This window comes from Falco peregrinus, chromosome 6, assembly GCF_023634155.1.
Source record: "Falco peregrinus isolate bFalPer1 chromosome 6, bFalPer1.pri, whole genome shotgun sequence".
NCBI lineage: Eukaryota > Metazoa > Chordata > Aves > Falconiformes > Falconidae > Falco > Falco peregrinus.
Window position 1 is genome coordinate 2,376,871 of NC_073726.1, and position 12,910 is coordinate 2,389,780.

General features: G+C 39.4%; 1 protein-coding gene across 2 annotated transcripts in view; it reads left to right on the top strand.

The window, feature by feature from the left end:
* The window catches only part of SLC2A13 (solute carrier family 2 member 13), a 169,320-nt gene that overhangs the window by 108,296 nt on the left and 48,114 nt on the right, over positions 1 to 12,910 (top strand). For both annotated transcript variants that reach the window (XM_055808994.1, XM_055808993.1), the window contains exon 5: positions 11,086 to 11,249. In XM_055808994.1, the coding sequence (XP_055664969.1) occupies positions 11,086 to 11,249 (164 nt within the window). The remainder of the gene's footprint in view (positions 1 to 11,085; positions 11,250 to 12,910) is intronic.

Sequence of the window (12,910 nt, forward strand, 5' to 3'; positions counted from 1 at the left end):
TGACTGAGTTCTGCAAAATGGGCAAGACGTTTAGAAGTTCTTAGGAAATCAGTATCTTTAAATAAATAAATATATAGCTTGATAGCCACAAAGACTTTATTATGTCTCTGTTAATTTTTTCTTGGTGATCAGAAGATACTACGCTGACCTTTTCATTGTTTTAGACCAATTTTGTGGATTCCTAGCAAGAATTCGTTGCAATCATTCTCATGAGTTGAGCTCTAAAAATGCTAAGCTGGGCAAGATAAACATTATTAATGCAACATTGTGTAATTAAAATTGAAAAGGAAAGAATGTTAATCAGATTTCACATATGAATTAATACTTGGAGTGTCACTGGAATATTAACTAGTTTTTATATGCCATAGACAAATTATTTTGATCATTTGTATAACTTCAATATGGAAATAAATTCTGTATGTGGAAGACTGAATTTTTAGTAAGATAGTTACAGGTTTGGGAGATTTACAAAGATCTGGTGTGAACATTTAAAACTCTATAAACTTTTACGTTAATAATGGCATGTTGTCTGTAAGTGGACTTACTCATTTTAGTACAGGAAGACAGTGTAGTTTCATGGAAGAAAGTATTTTTCTTTTGAAATCTAGTCTCCTGAGCTTAGCTGCTGAGCTTTCATAAGGTACCCCTTACTTGAAACTACAAGAATTGGAGGAGTAAAGAAGTGGCATGGTGGGGTTTTTTTGGTTGGGTTAGGGTTGGTGTTTGTTTTTTAAATTAAAGTTTTTAAAAGTTGTTAAGTGAATAGCAGGATTGCAAGATGAAACATTGAGAAATGAGGATATATCAGCAGTAATGTACTCTGTGCAAGGAGTAAAATGGTGGGTTGATAAGAGAGCAGGAGCCTGACGGAGCTTCTGGGAGAGTGGAAAAAGGGCAGGAGCTAGTCTGAGCATGGGGGCTTATCCCACCACAGGGATAAGTGAGCAGAAATCAGGAATCAGTAACAGAATAAATTATCAGTAAAGAACTGTAGAGATTGCGTCGTATTTCATTACATCATCAAAGGCCAAATCAGGGCTTTGCAGATTTGTGGCTGTAAGATTAATTTATTTAATGAGTATTCTGCAACTTCTAAGTACATACAACTTATCTTCTCTGTGTGGATGCAGTACCATCTATACAGTACCATGGTATTTGAAGACTTGGCAGAAAATGTTAAGAAGTATCATTTATGAAATTAGTCCTATCTAATTCTCTGAACAAACTGCACTCTCCCAAGTAGTGGTGCAATGCTTATGTCTTTCTACATGTGTGTGTATTAATGAATTTGTTGCTAAGGGGAATGGTGGGGCTAGTGCTCTCAGGATTGAGTCATGTATCTTGGCCATAGAAAGGACTATTTTTAAACTGACATTTTTATGTAGTTCCATTTGTATATATTGAAATTGTTATTCTAAATACATACGTATTTGTCATATGTTTATAATTAGAAAAAATGTGAACAAAGCTCAGGTGCTGCAGTGGTAGGTTGACAGTATGGTACCTTTAGGCAGTTATTTCAGTGCTGTGTAATAAAATGTGAAATGGTTTCCACAGGAAGTTCCACCAACAGGGTTACTCAAAGGTGTCCTACATAAAGCTCCCACAGCATAAGTAGGGAATCTGACCCTGCTGGGGTGAATAAAAGAACTGGAGGTGCAGTATTTTGAAGATGTGCTATCTGAAAAGAAGTGCTGTTCACAATGAGTAACACTTTGCCTTGCTGTACAAGAAAAAAATCCTTTTTTTTTTTTCTTAACTGAAAAGTGACTGAAAGACCAGATCCTGTAAGGAGTACTGAAATTACTTTTTTTTTTAAAACACTGCATAGTGCGTTTATTAACATATGATTTTTCTTCTGCCTGCCTGGGAGAGAAGTTTGAGACATTTAACTTGTCTCCATTCAGATACTAAACCATGGATGGAAAGGTGAGGGTTAAATGGCGATGTTATCTTTTTTGTTATTCATAACCAAAAATTACAAGTAGTATATTTTTTCCCAAAAGATAAATAAATATTTAGCACAGAAGCTTGCTTTTTCTTCAGAAAGCATCTGTGAACGAAGTTCAAAAGAAAGCCTGTTTCTTCCCCCCCGCCCCCCCCCCTTACCTTTGAGATCCCATTACTCCCAGCTTGCTAACTTCTGGGTTTTATAGTGAGACTGTAGTGTATATAGCCCCTTTGTTTGCCACTAGCCTTGACTTAAACAAAGGGGCTAGTTTGATTTTGGGTTTTTTTGAATGCTATATACATTTAGCAAGTCTATTGATTTTAATGAAGACTGATTTCATTTTTTTTTGAATCCCAAACAGCTTATGGCAGGCATTAGTGCTTTCCAGCATTAGAATACCCTGGAATATTATGCATAATTTAAATTAAACTGAAGTTGTCAGAATAAATGAATAATGGAAGAAGGTATATTTTGTGAAACGCCTGGGGCATTTTCTTTCCCTGCTTTTATACTTACTAATTTGCAGAGAGCACTTACCTGCATTGAGACTCTGGAGTGTCTTTATTCTGCTGCAGGTAGTACTGGTGGACAACTGCAAATAGTCATCGATCTTCCTCCTCTTCCCAAAAGCCTCAGTGGTCTCCATTTATAAAATAGCGATGATGGTGGTGATTTTCTTTCATAAAGGTTCTGTTGGGGAGTTAAGCACTGACATATCGAGTGAAGACACTGAAGACAAGGTGAAAAAGTGGACATTACTTTGGGTTTTTTTGCACTGCTAAGCATATAGGTGTTATGGACTGTGATGTTCTGTGCTGGAAACTGCATCTCTGTTTTGGGAAGAGCAGGATGGTCAAGACTTTGTTTGTCCCAGAGCTTTCATTTAATTTCCAGCTCTTCCTGGAAATTCAGTTTAAATCTCCAGCTAAATTCAACCTACTTCTTCAGTGGATTTAACTACAGGGTTGTGTTCTTGCATCTACAGCGCACTTGGTCTGTTACAGACTTATGTAGGAGTTTGGTCTTATTTTTCTGCCTTTTTTTTTTTCCTTCTAAATAGTAGTTCTAATTTATTTATTTATTTATTTTATTTAACTTTTTAAAAATTTATTTATTTATTTTTATTTATTTAATTTATTTAACCATTTTTCCGTTATGAAGAAGAAAACAATTTCCCTCCCCCATAGTTTCAGGTGATACCTGTGAAGGACCTAAATAAGCAGGAGCAATGACTGAGCATGCAAAGCACTCTGGCTGTGTACAAAGATGTATCTGGTGCAAAGCAAATAAATAAATAAATAAATAAAAAAGGAATTTTTCTCCAGTCTCACAGCAGATACTGCAACAATATTTTCAAATGACCCAACAGCTGTGTGACAGTATCCCATTAAATTAGTGAAGTGAATTTCTTTGTGTATCTTGGTGTTCTTAAGCCTTTAAAGGTATTTTTAAACCCTTTCAGACACTGGTACACTTACTTTGCGTAATAGCTATAGAATTTATTCTCTTTGGACACTAAAAAAATTCCCATGTTTTCTTAACATAGTGAAATGGTAATCCTTAAAACCTTTTAATGTGCCATGCACATGGATAACGTGGTGAATCAGAAAACCTACTGTATACAGTATATATATATATGTATACACACGCTGTATACAGGTGTATAGAGTTACCTGTCAAACAGTACCAAATGCTGAGGTTTTTTTATTATCAAAATACACTGATTGTAATAAATGGCATTCACTGTCTCATTTGACTCTATGCTGAAAGCATTTATAACACAATACATCATTACTGCTAAATGGGGAATTTGAAGGTATAATTACAGTAGGTAAGCAGACAGTGGCAGTCCCCCAGGCTGCCTTTCAGGCACTCATTTTGAAAAATCCGGTGTAGACTTTGAGATGATACAGCAACCTTTTCCTTAGAGAGCTCCTCGGGACTTCAAAAATAGAAGTATGGGAAAGAATATTCAACTGTTGGTCTTAAATGGGAGCTCTATAAAGCAGCAGGATCTGCTATGGATTGGTGGGCTTTAGCAAGATTTCAGGCATGTAGTTCTTAGATATTTTGTCCTCTTAATCTGAAAATAATGGTACGTGTATCCACTAGGCCTAAACAGAGCTGGAGGAGCTAATGAGCTGGAAGGGTCCTGTTGATGTCCAGTGGAAAGATGGACATCTTTTGTTTGTACATTTTCATACAGGCATGTCTGATCTCTGCCAGCCACTGACGTGCACAAACAGCAACATCTTATAATCGATTAAAATTATTAAGTATCTTTTGTAAGACAAGAGTAGATTTGACAAAATGTCTCCTGCTGCCTTGCTGAAGCGATTCATCATGTGAAACAAAACAAGATTCATCGCATTTAACAGGATTATATTAGCCACAAAGATTGTGTGCGTATATAATTGCATGCAGAGTCATATATATTTAAATGTAATTTTTTGTGTGTGTAAATATCATTGTTCACATTCTCTGTGATTTTTCAAATGCAGAAGATAGAACCATGTTTACTGATATTTTTGAACCGTAGTAACTGTTACCATTTTAGAGAACAGTGGAGTGTCCTGCAGGAGGGCCTGACACTGGAGCAGTCTGGTGCAGAGCAGAACCTTGAGACAAGCTAACCGTGTTGGGTTGGGTGCTGCCAGTCTGCAGTAGGGCACAAGTCTGGGTGATGAGGTACGTTTTCAAAATAGGAGTTGAAGGAAGGTGGTAGACATGCTAAAGGAGAAAGCAATTAAGTCATGTGATTTCAATCAAGAGGCTGTTTGCTTAATTAGCAAAAGTGAATTGAAAAGGTGACTAAAAAAGTTTACAATCAAGTTGGATTGGAGGAAAGCAGGGACTGTGAGAAAGCCATACAAGGCCTGATGTAACTATTTTGGCTGGACAGGTTTGCCCTGTCCGTCACTGTGGGCTTTTGGAGGTGGTTGAGGTTGCTCAATATTCCCTTTATCAACCTAACAGTTCATGATTTTAAGGTTTTAATTTTTTAAGGAATCTAAAGGCTGTAAACTGACTAATGTGATTGATAGTCCTGGGACTGATGCTGAATCATAGTGAAGAAATGGATTTTTACAGTTTTTGTGATCAACTTTTATTATATCTTTAATGTCAAAGGTAAGGTTAGTTCTTATCCTTGCTGTAACTTTCCATTTTCATTATCCATAGCTGATGGAGATTGTCTGGCAAAGGCAATTCCCTTTGAAATGTAGGTCTATGCTCAGATATTCCATAATATTGGTGCTACTGTTGATATTAATATTACTAATTTATATTATAGGGGTTCAGAAAGGAGGTAATCAAATTTGCGTTTCACAGAATCACAGACTGGTTGAGGTTGGAAGGGACCTTTAGAGGTCATCTGATCCAATTTACCTGCTCAAGCAGGATTGTTAAAAAGCAAGGTAAGAGATTAGGCAGACATGATTGGAGAGGTAGACGGGGAGGCAGCTGAGTTTCAGTAACTGCCCAGGTCTCCAAATCGGTGTCCATGGTGTCTCTGAATGCAACCTCTGCAAGTGGAAACTGCCGCATGTCCTTATCGCTGTGGTTTGCAGAACGTGAAGCTGGGAAGTTGAACCACATTACCCAACACTCCAATTATATCATCAAATGCTGCTATATTGCTCTGCAGTCATTTCAAACAAGTCTAACTGAGGGATATTTATACTTGGCTGATTCTACGCACTTTGCCAATGTGCCTGTTTCCCTGCCCCAGGCTTCATGTGGTATTTGGCAGGGCCATAGCATCTCTTCTGTCCGAGTGCCTTTACACCTGGAGCATCTGCTGTCTTTGGCTCCTTCCAGATATATCAACTTCTTTCTGTCTTGTTTTCGTTTCCAGTACTTTGGCATCTAATTTCCCATATGCTGCTTTTGCTTTCTCCTTCTGATACTGTGAGTTCATCTGCACAGCTGAGTTGCCACAGTGTAACGTATTGATGAAGCCATGGTAATTCTGCAGGCCCGTAGTGAGGAAGCCCGCTTTGCTCTAGAAGGTGTTCTGAAGCTTGTATTGTCCGTGTTTCAGTAAACTGCAGTTACTCAATGTGCCTGGCCTCCTTCCAGCAGTGATAATACCAACAGGAGTTTCCTGGTGTCCTGCTTTCGGCTGGGATAGAGTTAGTTTTCTCCTTAGCAGCTGGTACAGTGCTGTGCTTTGGGTTTAGCATGAGAATAATGTTGATAACACGCTGATGTTTTAGTTGTTGCTAAGTAGTGCTTACCCTGCGTCAAGGACTTTGCAGTTTCCCGTGCTCTGCTGGTGAGGAGGTGCGCAAGAAGCCAGGAGGGAGCACAGCCAGGACGGCTGGCCCGAACTAGCTAAAGGGATATTCCATACCATAGAACGTCATGCCCAGTATATAAACTGGGGGGAGCTGGCTGGGGGTGGGGGGCAATCACTGCTCAGGGACTGACTGGGCATCGGTCAGCCGGTGGTGAGCAGTTGTATTGTGCATCACTTGGGGTTTTTTTCCTGTGGGTTTTATTCCTCTCTTTCCCTCTCCTCTTCATTATCATTGTTATTGTTATTATTAGTATTACTTTATTTCAGTTATTAAACTGCTCTTATCTCAACCCACGGGTTTTACCTTTTTCCGATTATCTCCCCATCCCATGGGGGGCAGGGGGAAGCAAGCAAGCAGCTGCGTGGTGCTTAGCTGGCTGGCAAGAGGTGGCTTGTGCTTCTTGTTCCTTCAGCACCTCTGAAGCTTCAGAAATGCCAGACATGATAAGATTGCTGTGTGCGAGCTGCAAACAAAAGACTAAAGGGGAAGGTGTGTGTGTCTCTACAGGATTAAAACCAGTTTGAAACAATAGGACTATTATACAAATTCATTTTCAGTTCTTAGCAAAAGTATATCATGGCAAATGCACGTCAGGCCTTTGAGTAGATGGAATGATTCAGGAGCTGTATGTAGGAGCATGGGCTCCTTCCCCAAGCCCTCCTCCTGCAGCAAGCGCGATGTGGCAAGCGAAGCCAGCCACCACCGAGTGGTGTGTCGCTGCAGACGTTCTGTATTCCACACCATGGCAATCCCGTTTGTCAGGCTGTTGCTGTTCAGGTTAGCAAGATGAATCACCCAAAGATGAAATGTGAAGGATGGCTTAGCCTGTTCTCCTCACTGCTGTCGTAATGTACATATTCAAAGAGTGTGTCAGAACAACAAGGTGTCTTGGAGAACGTTATAATTGTATTTACAGGGATGTGGGATAGTTTGCAAAAAAAGGGAAACATGAAACAAATTAGAAGACTTGTAAGTTGAGTGGGCTACATTTGTTTGAATCAATGTGAAATTTGAATTAGTATTACTCCCTCTGATTTTGGTTTACAAGGTGGTATCTGTCTAAATGGTCCAGCTTCCTGCTTGGCATTGGAATAGTCTCATAGTGATGCAGCTGTCTGGCTTGATAGATGGCACCGTGGCCAGCCTGCAGGAGTCTGTACCTGAAAACATGGACTTGCTGCTTCTCACCTGAACCTTTCGCTGAACTGTAAAAGTCAGCTGGGGGAGAAGACTCTATATTCCATGTGTATATAGGCTGTAACAGTTATGTTTTTAAAATAACTATGCTTTATCTTATGCTTTGCAGCACGAGTCACTCTAGTTGCAGCTACAGGCAGGAGGAGGTTGTGACCGGGCTTCCCTCGGTGTGACAGCCCTGCTGCTCGGGGCCAGGGATGCTGTAGTGCCCTCGGTGTCTTGGCTGGGTAACGCTGCAAGACCCCAGCTGGGATGGATCTAATGCAGGTCCCATGCTGCAAATCATCAAACTTGATGAGAATAAGCTTTAGTAATTCCTAAAGGAACAGAGAAACAGGTTGAAGGTGTAAACGAAATGCAATTTTGTGAATGTGGAGCATGTTTTGTTATGAATACTTTTGTCTGTCTTAGTCCAATAATTGATAACACATAATAGACTGATACAGCACAAGGAGAGGATCTTTGTTCATGCACAGCTGCAGAAAAAAAGCATGTAAATCTGTCAAAATTGCACCATTTTAAATTTCCATCAATATTTAATAATTCGCTTCTTGGCTATTGCATTACTTGCCATTTTACTTTGTGTTATTTCAGTTGAGTTAAGAAAAAAAGATAGAGGGTTTTGTTATCTCTAGAGACTGATTTTGTTGGACTGAGAAGGTCGAGTAATTGGACATTGATTCCTAAAGTATTGTGCTAGGAAATGTTAACAAACCCATGGCAAAGCAGTGCCAGAGTACTCTCTTTTTGTTTTCTTAAAAAGCCAAAATGTAAATGTTTTCAAGACGTTGAATGGTACTTCTGAGTTGCTTAGATATCTTCATTACTTTTACAAGAATTACAGATTCTGTCCAAAAAGGCTGACAGTCTTAGAGAGAAGGTTTGTTGGAGTAGACTTGCTATAAAGGATAGACTGGAGCAGCCCCTTGTGAAAGATGGGGGCACTCCAAGCTGTGATGGCACCTTATCGACAGGCACTGATTTTTTTTATTTAAGAGCTACAAAGCCTGCCATGGTGGGCTGCTTTTCTGCTGCTGAATGAGCTAACCTGGGAATCCTGATGCATCTAGAATTGTCTTTAAGACGTGCTTGAAGGGGGGGGGGGCGGAATTTTCCTTTTCTTTAAACGTTGGATATCGTTGCTTTAAAAAACCCCTGGCTCTTTAAAGGAGAAGAGGAAGGAAAGGGTTGGGGGGTGCTTCATTTCCTCCAGTACTATGCATTTTCAGTATATAGTCAAAGGATTAGTCCGAGGATTCTTGAATGTGAAAATGTTTCCATTTTTTTCAATGTACAGCAATTCTTGATAGAAAACTTCATAGTTTTGATGTCCTCAGAAATGATCAATGGTAAAATCTCTCTGTATATGTCCGACTCAGTTACTTTATGTGGCTTTGTCTGTATTTATTTGCTTTCTAAGACACAGTACTTGCTTGGAAATTCCAAGGATACACATGTGATTTTGTAATTTTCTTTACATTTTAGAAAATAAGCTAGGACTACACAACTTTGTCACTAAAACTGCATTCCCTGCAGGAGCTGCAGTAGTCACTATGGCTGTATAATATCAGAACTTGACCTTTTTCTGCCACATAGTTCTTTCCTTGTCAGGAAGAAATTAAAAAGACCTGTCATCTTGTTACATTAATAGACAGTTAGCGCTGCACAGGTTGGTATAAATAATGGGCGTACTAAAATAGGTAAACATTAGCAAATATGTTTAGTAGTTATCATAATCTATGCAATTCTTACGCATTTTTGAAACTACATTGCTATACCGTAATAAACGTGAACATCGTTGCCCAGCACCCAGCCTTTGGTAGCTTGGTATTTGGATTTGCAGGGTCTAAATTTCCCTGGTTTGTTTTCCAGAGAAATGAAATATGTTGTTTATTTATGGATAAACAGTAAGCTTCTAGTTGAGAAAATATATAACCAGGGAGTGCAATAAGCAACCAGAAGGAATGCTGGGGGCAGAAGGTGCCTGTTTGTGTATATCAGACAGTAGACATCTATGTGCTTTTATGTAGGCTATACATTGCTGCTGACAACTGGCAATTTCTGACTTCCCAGTTGAATTGGATTTTGAGAAGATTTAGATGTGTGGAGTTAAACGTGGCTTCCTGAAGCCTTGTCTGGTGAAAGTAAATGGGAGTTTCATGGTAGGTGACAGCAGGCCAAGACTTGATATTTATTGTTATTTTCCTACCCTTAACAAGAAAAATAGAGGTGTATTGGGAGATCAGAGAGTGATTTTCGTGATTAGAATAGTGCAGTACGATGTCAGGTTTGACAAGCAGTTAGCGATTTAATTTGGAGAGCCTTAAGAAACAAGGACATATTAACACCAGCCTTTTAGTTCAGATGATGTCTACGCTTTATGAATCTTCATCTCTCCAAGATTCGCACCCTTTCCAGGGTCTCAGAGTATACAGCTCTTACAGATGAAGTGAGCCTGGACAAGGCATCGCAGTCACTAATGGGCAGGCAGATTATTATGGATTATTGATTTGAAATAAAAAGTGTTTTATGCTTAGAATAGAAAAACGTGGGCCACTGAAATTTCTGAACGTATCTGGGCATTAAGTCAACAAGGGGACATTTGAATCAAGCGGCATTTTGACCAGAGAGGGGGTGGGGAAAATTGAGCTTTGACATTTTTGATGGCTGTTTTACTGTGTGGTAGCCTGTGGGCTGCTAGGGAATTGGGGGCTTGAATATCCAGTATTTCAGTCAGCACAAATTAAGTACAAGATGAAAAGTTCTTCTACAGCATGAACAAAACTGCTCAGGTGTTTTCGTGAAGGTTTATTTAGCTCTTCCTGAGAACATAGGCACAATATCTGTGTTCATTTGGTCTCTGTGAAAAATGGCAGCAGGCTTCCTTTTTCTTCCCTTTTCATTTTGCTCAGTTGATTTATTTATGAGTTACTGTTTGTGTGGAATTGTATTTCCTTTTAGAGAGAAGTAGCAAATTCTGTCAAATTCTGTCAAAAGCTGCTGTTGGGTACAGATTCACATCCCTGCAACATGGTGTTAAGGCGTTTCAAAGCAATCGTATTCTGGTTAAGATGAAAGTAATATAAACGAGTGAGTTTGGGGCACTTCAGTGCCGGGGAAATAAAACTGCAAGACCTAAACCCAGGAGGTTGCGAGTCTCACTTGCAACATGTTGGATGCCCTAGATTAGTTCTGTGTGACCTTTAATGGGAGTGAAAATGTATTTGATTTTTGAACTATCTTTCCCTAGACAGTACAGAGAGTGCTAAAATCACACAGGTTTTGGCAGAAAAAAGATAGAGCACAAAGCAGTGGCTGGATTTGAAAGCGGGATTCTTTTAAATTAAAAATGCAAACCCCATTTCTAGCAGAATAGGGTTGACTGTTGAAAATATAAACAGCCAAGAGAATTGCAATTTGTTTCTTGATGTTCTCCAGTCAAAACTTCAGTCAAGTGCAAGTTATGCCTTGGCTATGCCTGATTTCCCAGGGTAACTGGGTGTCAGTCTGTGGCTGCATTATGCAGGAGGTCACACTTGGTATTTGTTGTGATCTTTTTTGGTTTAAAATCAGAAACTTAGCATGAGCCAAATTGAAATCAGCAGTATTTGTATTTGTCTCTCCCTCTGCTTGCAGGTACTACAGCGCTACCATTTTGCAGATGTCAGGAGTTGAAGATGACAGGCTTGCAATCTGGCTGGCTGCACTGACAGCATTTATAAACTTCATTTTCACTCTGGTGGGAGTCTGGCTCGTTGAAAGAATGGGTCGCCGGAAACTTACGCTTGGTAGCTTAACAGGTGAGTGTTTAATTATTGTATTGTATTTTCCCTCATAACTGTTAAAATGAAAATAAAATTTCAAGTGCTCTTTTGTTCAGAGTAGTCCTCTTTAAAATAACAGTGTTGACCACATCTTCTCCCTGAAATCATATTTCAAGGCTAGTAGGATAGTACCACAGCTAAAGGCAAATTTTAAGAAGAGAGGTTTAGCTTGTTATTTTTTTATGTGTAGTTTCTCCTTCAAGCCATGTTTGGCAACATTTTTATTTAGCTTTTTAATGGGTTTTTTTTCAGTATAAGTAATCAAATGCTTGGAACTTCACAGCTGGTTAGATTTTAAATCTCATGTGTGTATACGTAACATGTTTTTGGCTCAATAATTGGAATTCAGAACATCTTATCAAGAACTACTGGACCAAGTGTATCGTACAGCCATTGCAACACTTTTCAAAAAGTAATGCAGTCCTTTGTGTAGTTATCTCAAACACAATACAATAAATACCTTACCTACACTAATTTGATTTTAATTCATCCCTGTATGAGATACTGAAAGACAGAATTCTAGATTTGTACAATTTGTCCAAATATTCAAACACCGTAACTCGTCATGTAGCCATCTCTTAAAGCAGGAAAAGGCAGAGTGAGCAGCCTTGCCTGTGCTCAGCCACATCCTGCCACTTACCTGGTAAGTGCTTGTTTGCTCCTGTGTTACATGCTCGTTCTGGCTGAGGGGATCCGTGACCAGTACCTGCCTCTGGCTGAATGTCTGAAAGGTTCAGATGTTTCCAACAACAGGCTTTTGAAAAGAGAAATGGTTCCTGCTTCTCTTGAAATAAGTGTTTAGTGGGAAGGTTTAATATCTCCATATTTTGTTCTGTTGTTGCTGTCAGGGATCCAAACTTCTAGTCAATGCAGCACAGCAGAGTGGGAGACCACCTGCCAAGTTGCTGGCCATCTGCAGTTCCCAAGGGTTGTGAGTTAATCTACACTTAGAGTATTTGGATGCATTTATATAGGCAGAATGGTGACGGCACAGTGCTGTGTCTGTTTGATAGTTACCCAAATCTGTAAATTAAAACACATAGATTGGAGGTGATTTAGTATTCCAGGTTATAATAAATGTGTGTTTGGTATGTTACTGTTGATTTGGAGTCAGGAAACCTGAAGCATTTTCCATGATCTAACTTCAGAAATATGGTTGTGACAGAGGAGTTTGGAAAAGCACATTCCTCATCTGAAAAAATGAACAAAAATTTCAGATTGCTACTTTCATCACAGTCTACCTCCAGGTCAGTTAAAATACATCTCCCCTAGAAGTTGTTCTGCATCTCCATCCAGTGCCAAGTGTTTCAGAGGCGAAAGACCCAGTTCTGTACCATCCCCTATGCTCAATACCTTATCTCCCCTGTGGTACTTGCCTGTTTTCATGTCTTTCTGCAAAGTGGATCTGTCCTGGCTCTGCACTGGTACTCCTGGTTCTTGGGTGCTGTCTCTCTTTATGTGCTATTAGAATGCAGTGTTTGTATGTATATATTTATTTATGTATCTGGCCCCAGTAACCTTCTATGTCTGGCCAGCCCCTCAGGAGTTTATTGCTTTTCTAGACCCAGCTGTATAGGTGTGATCCCCATGTGGACTTTTCATACAATCACAGAACTCTTTGCTTTTTGGCTCTGGTT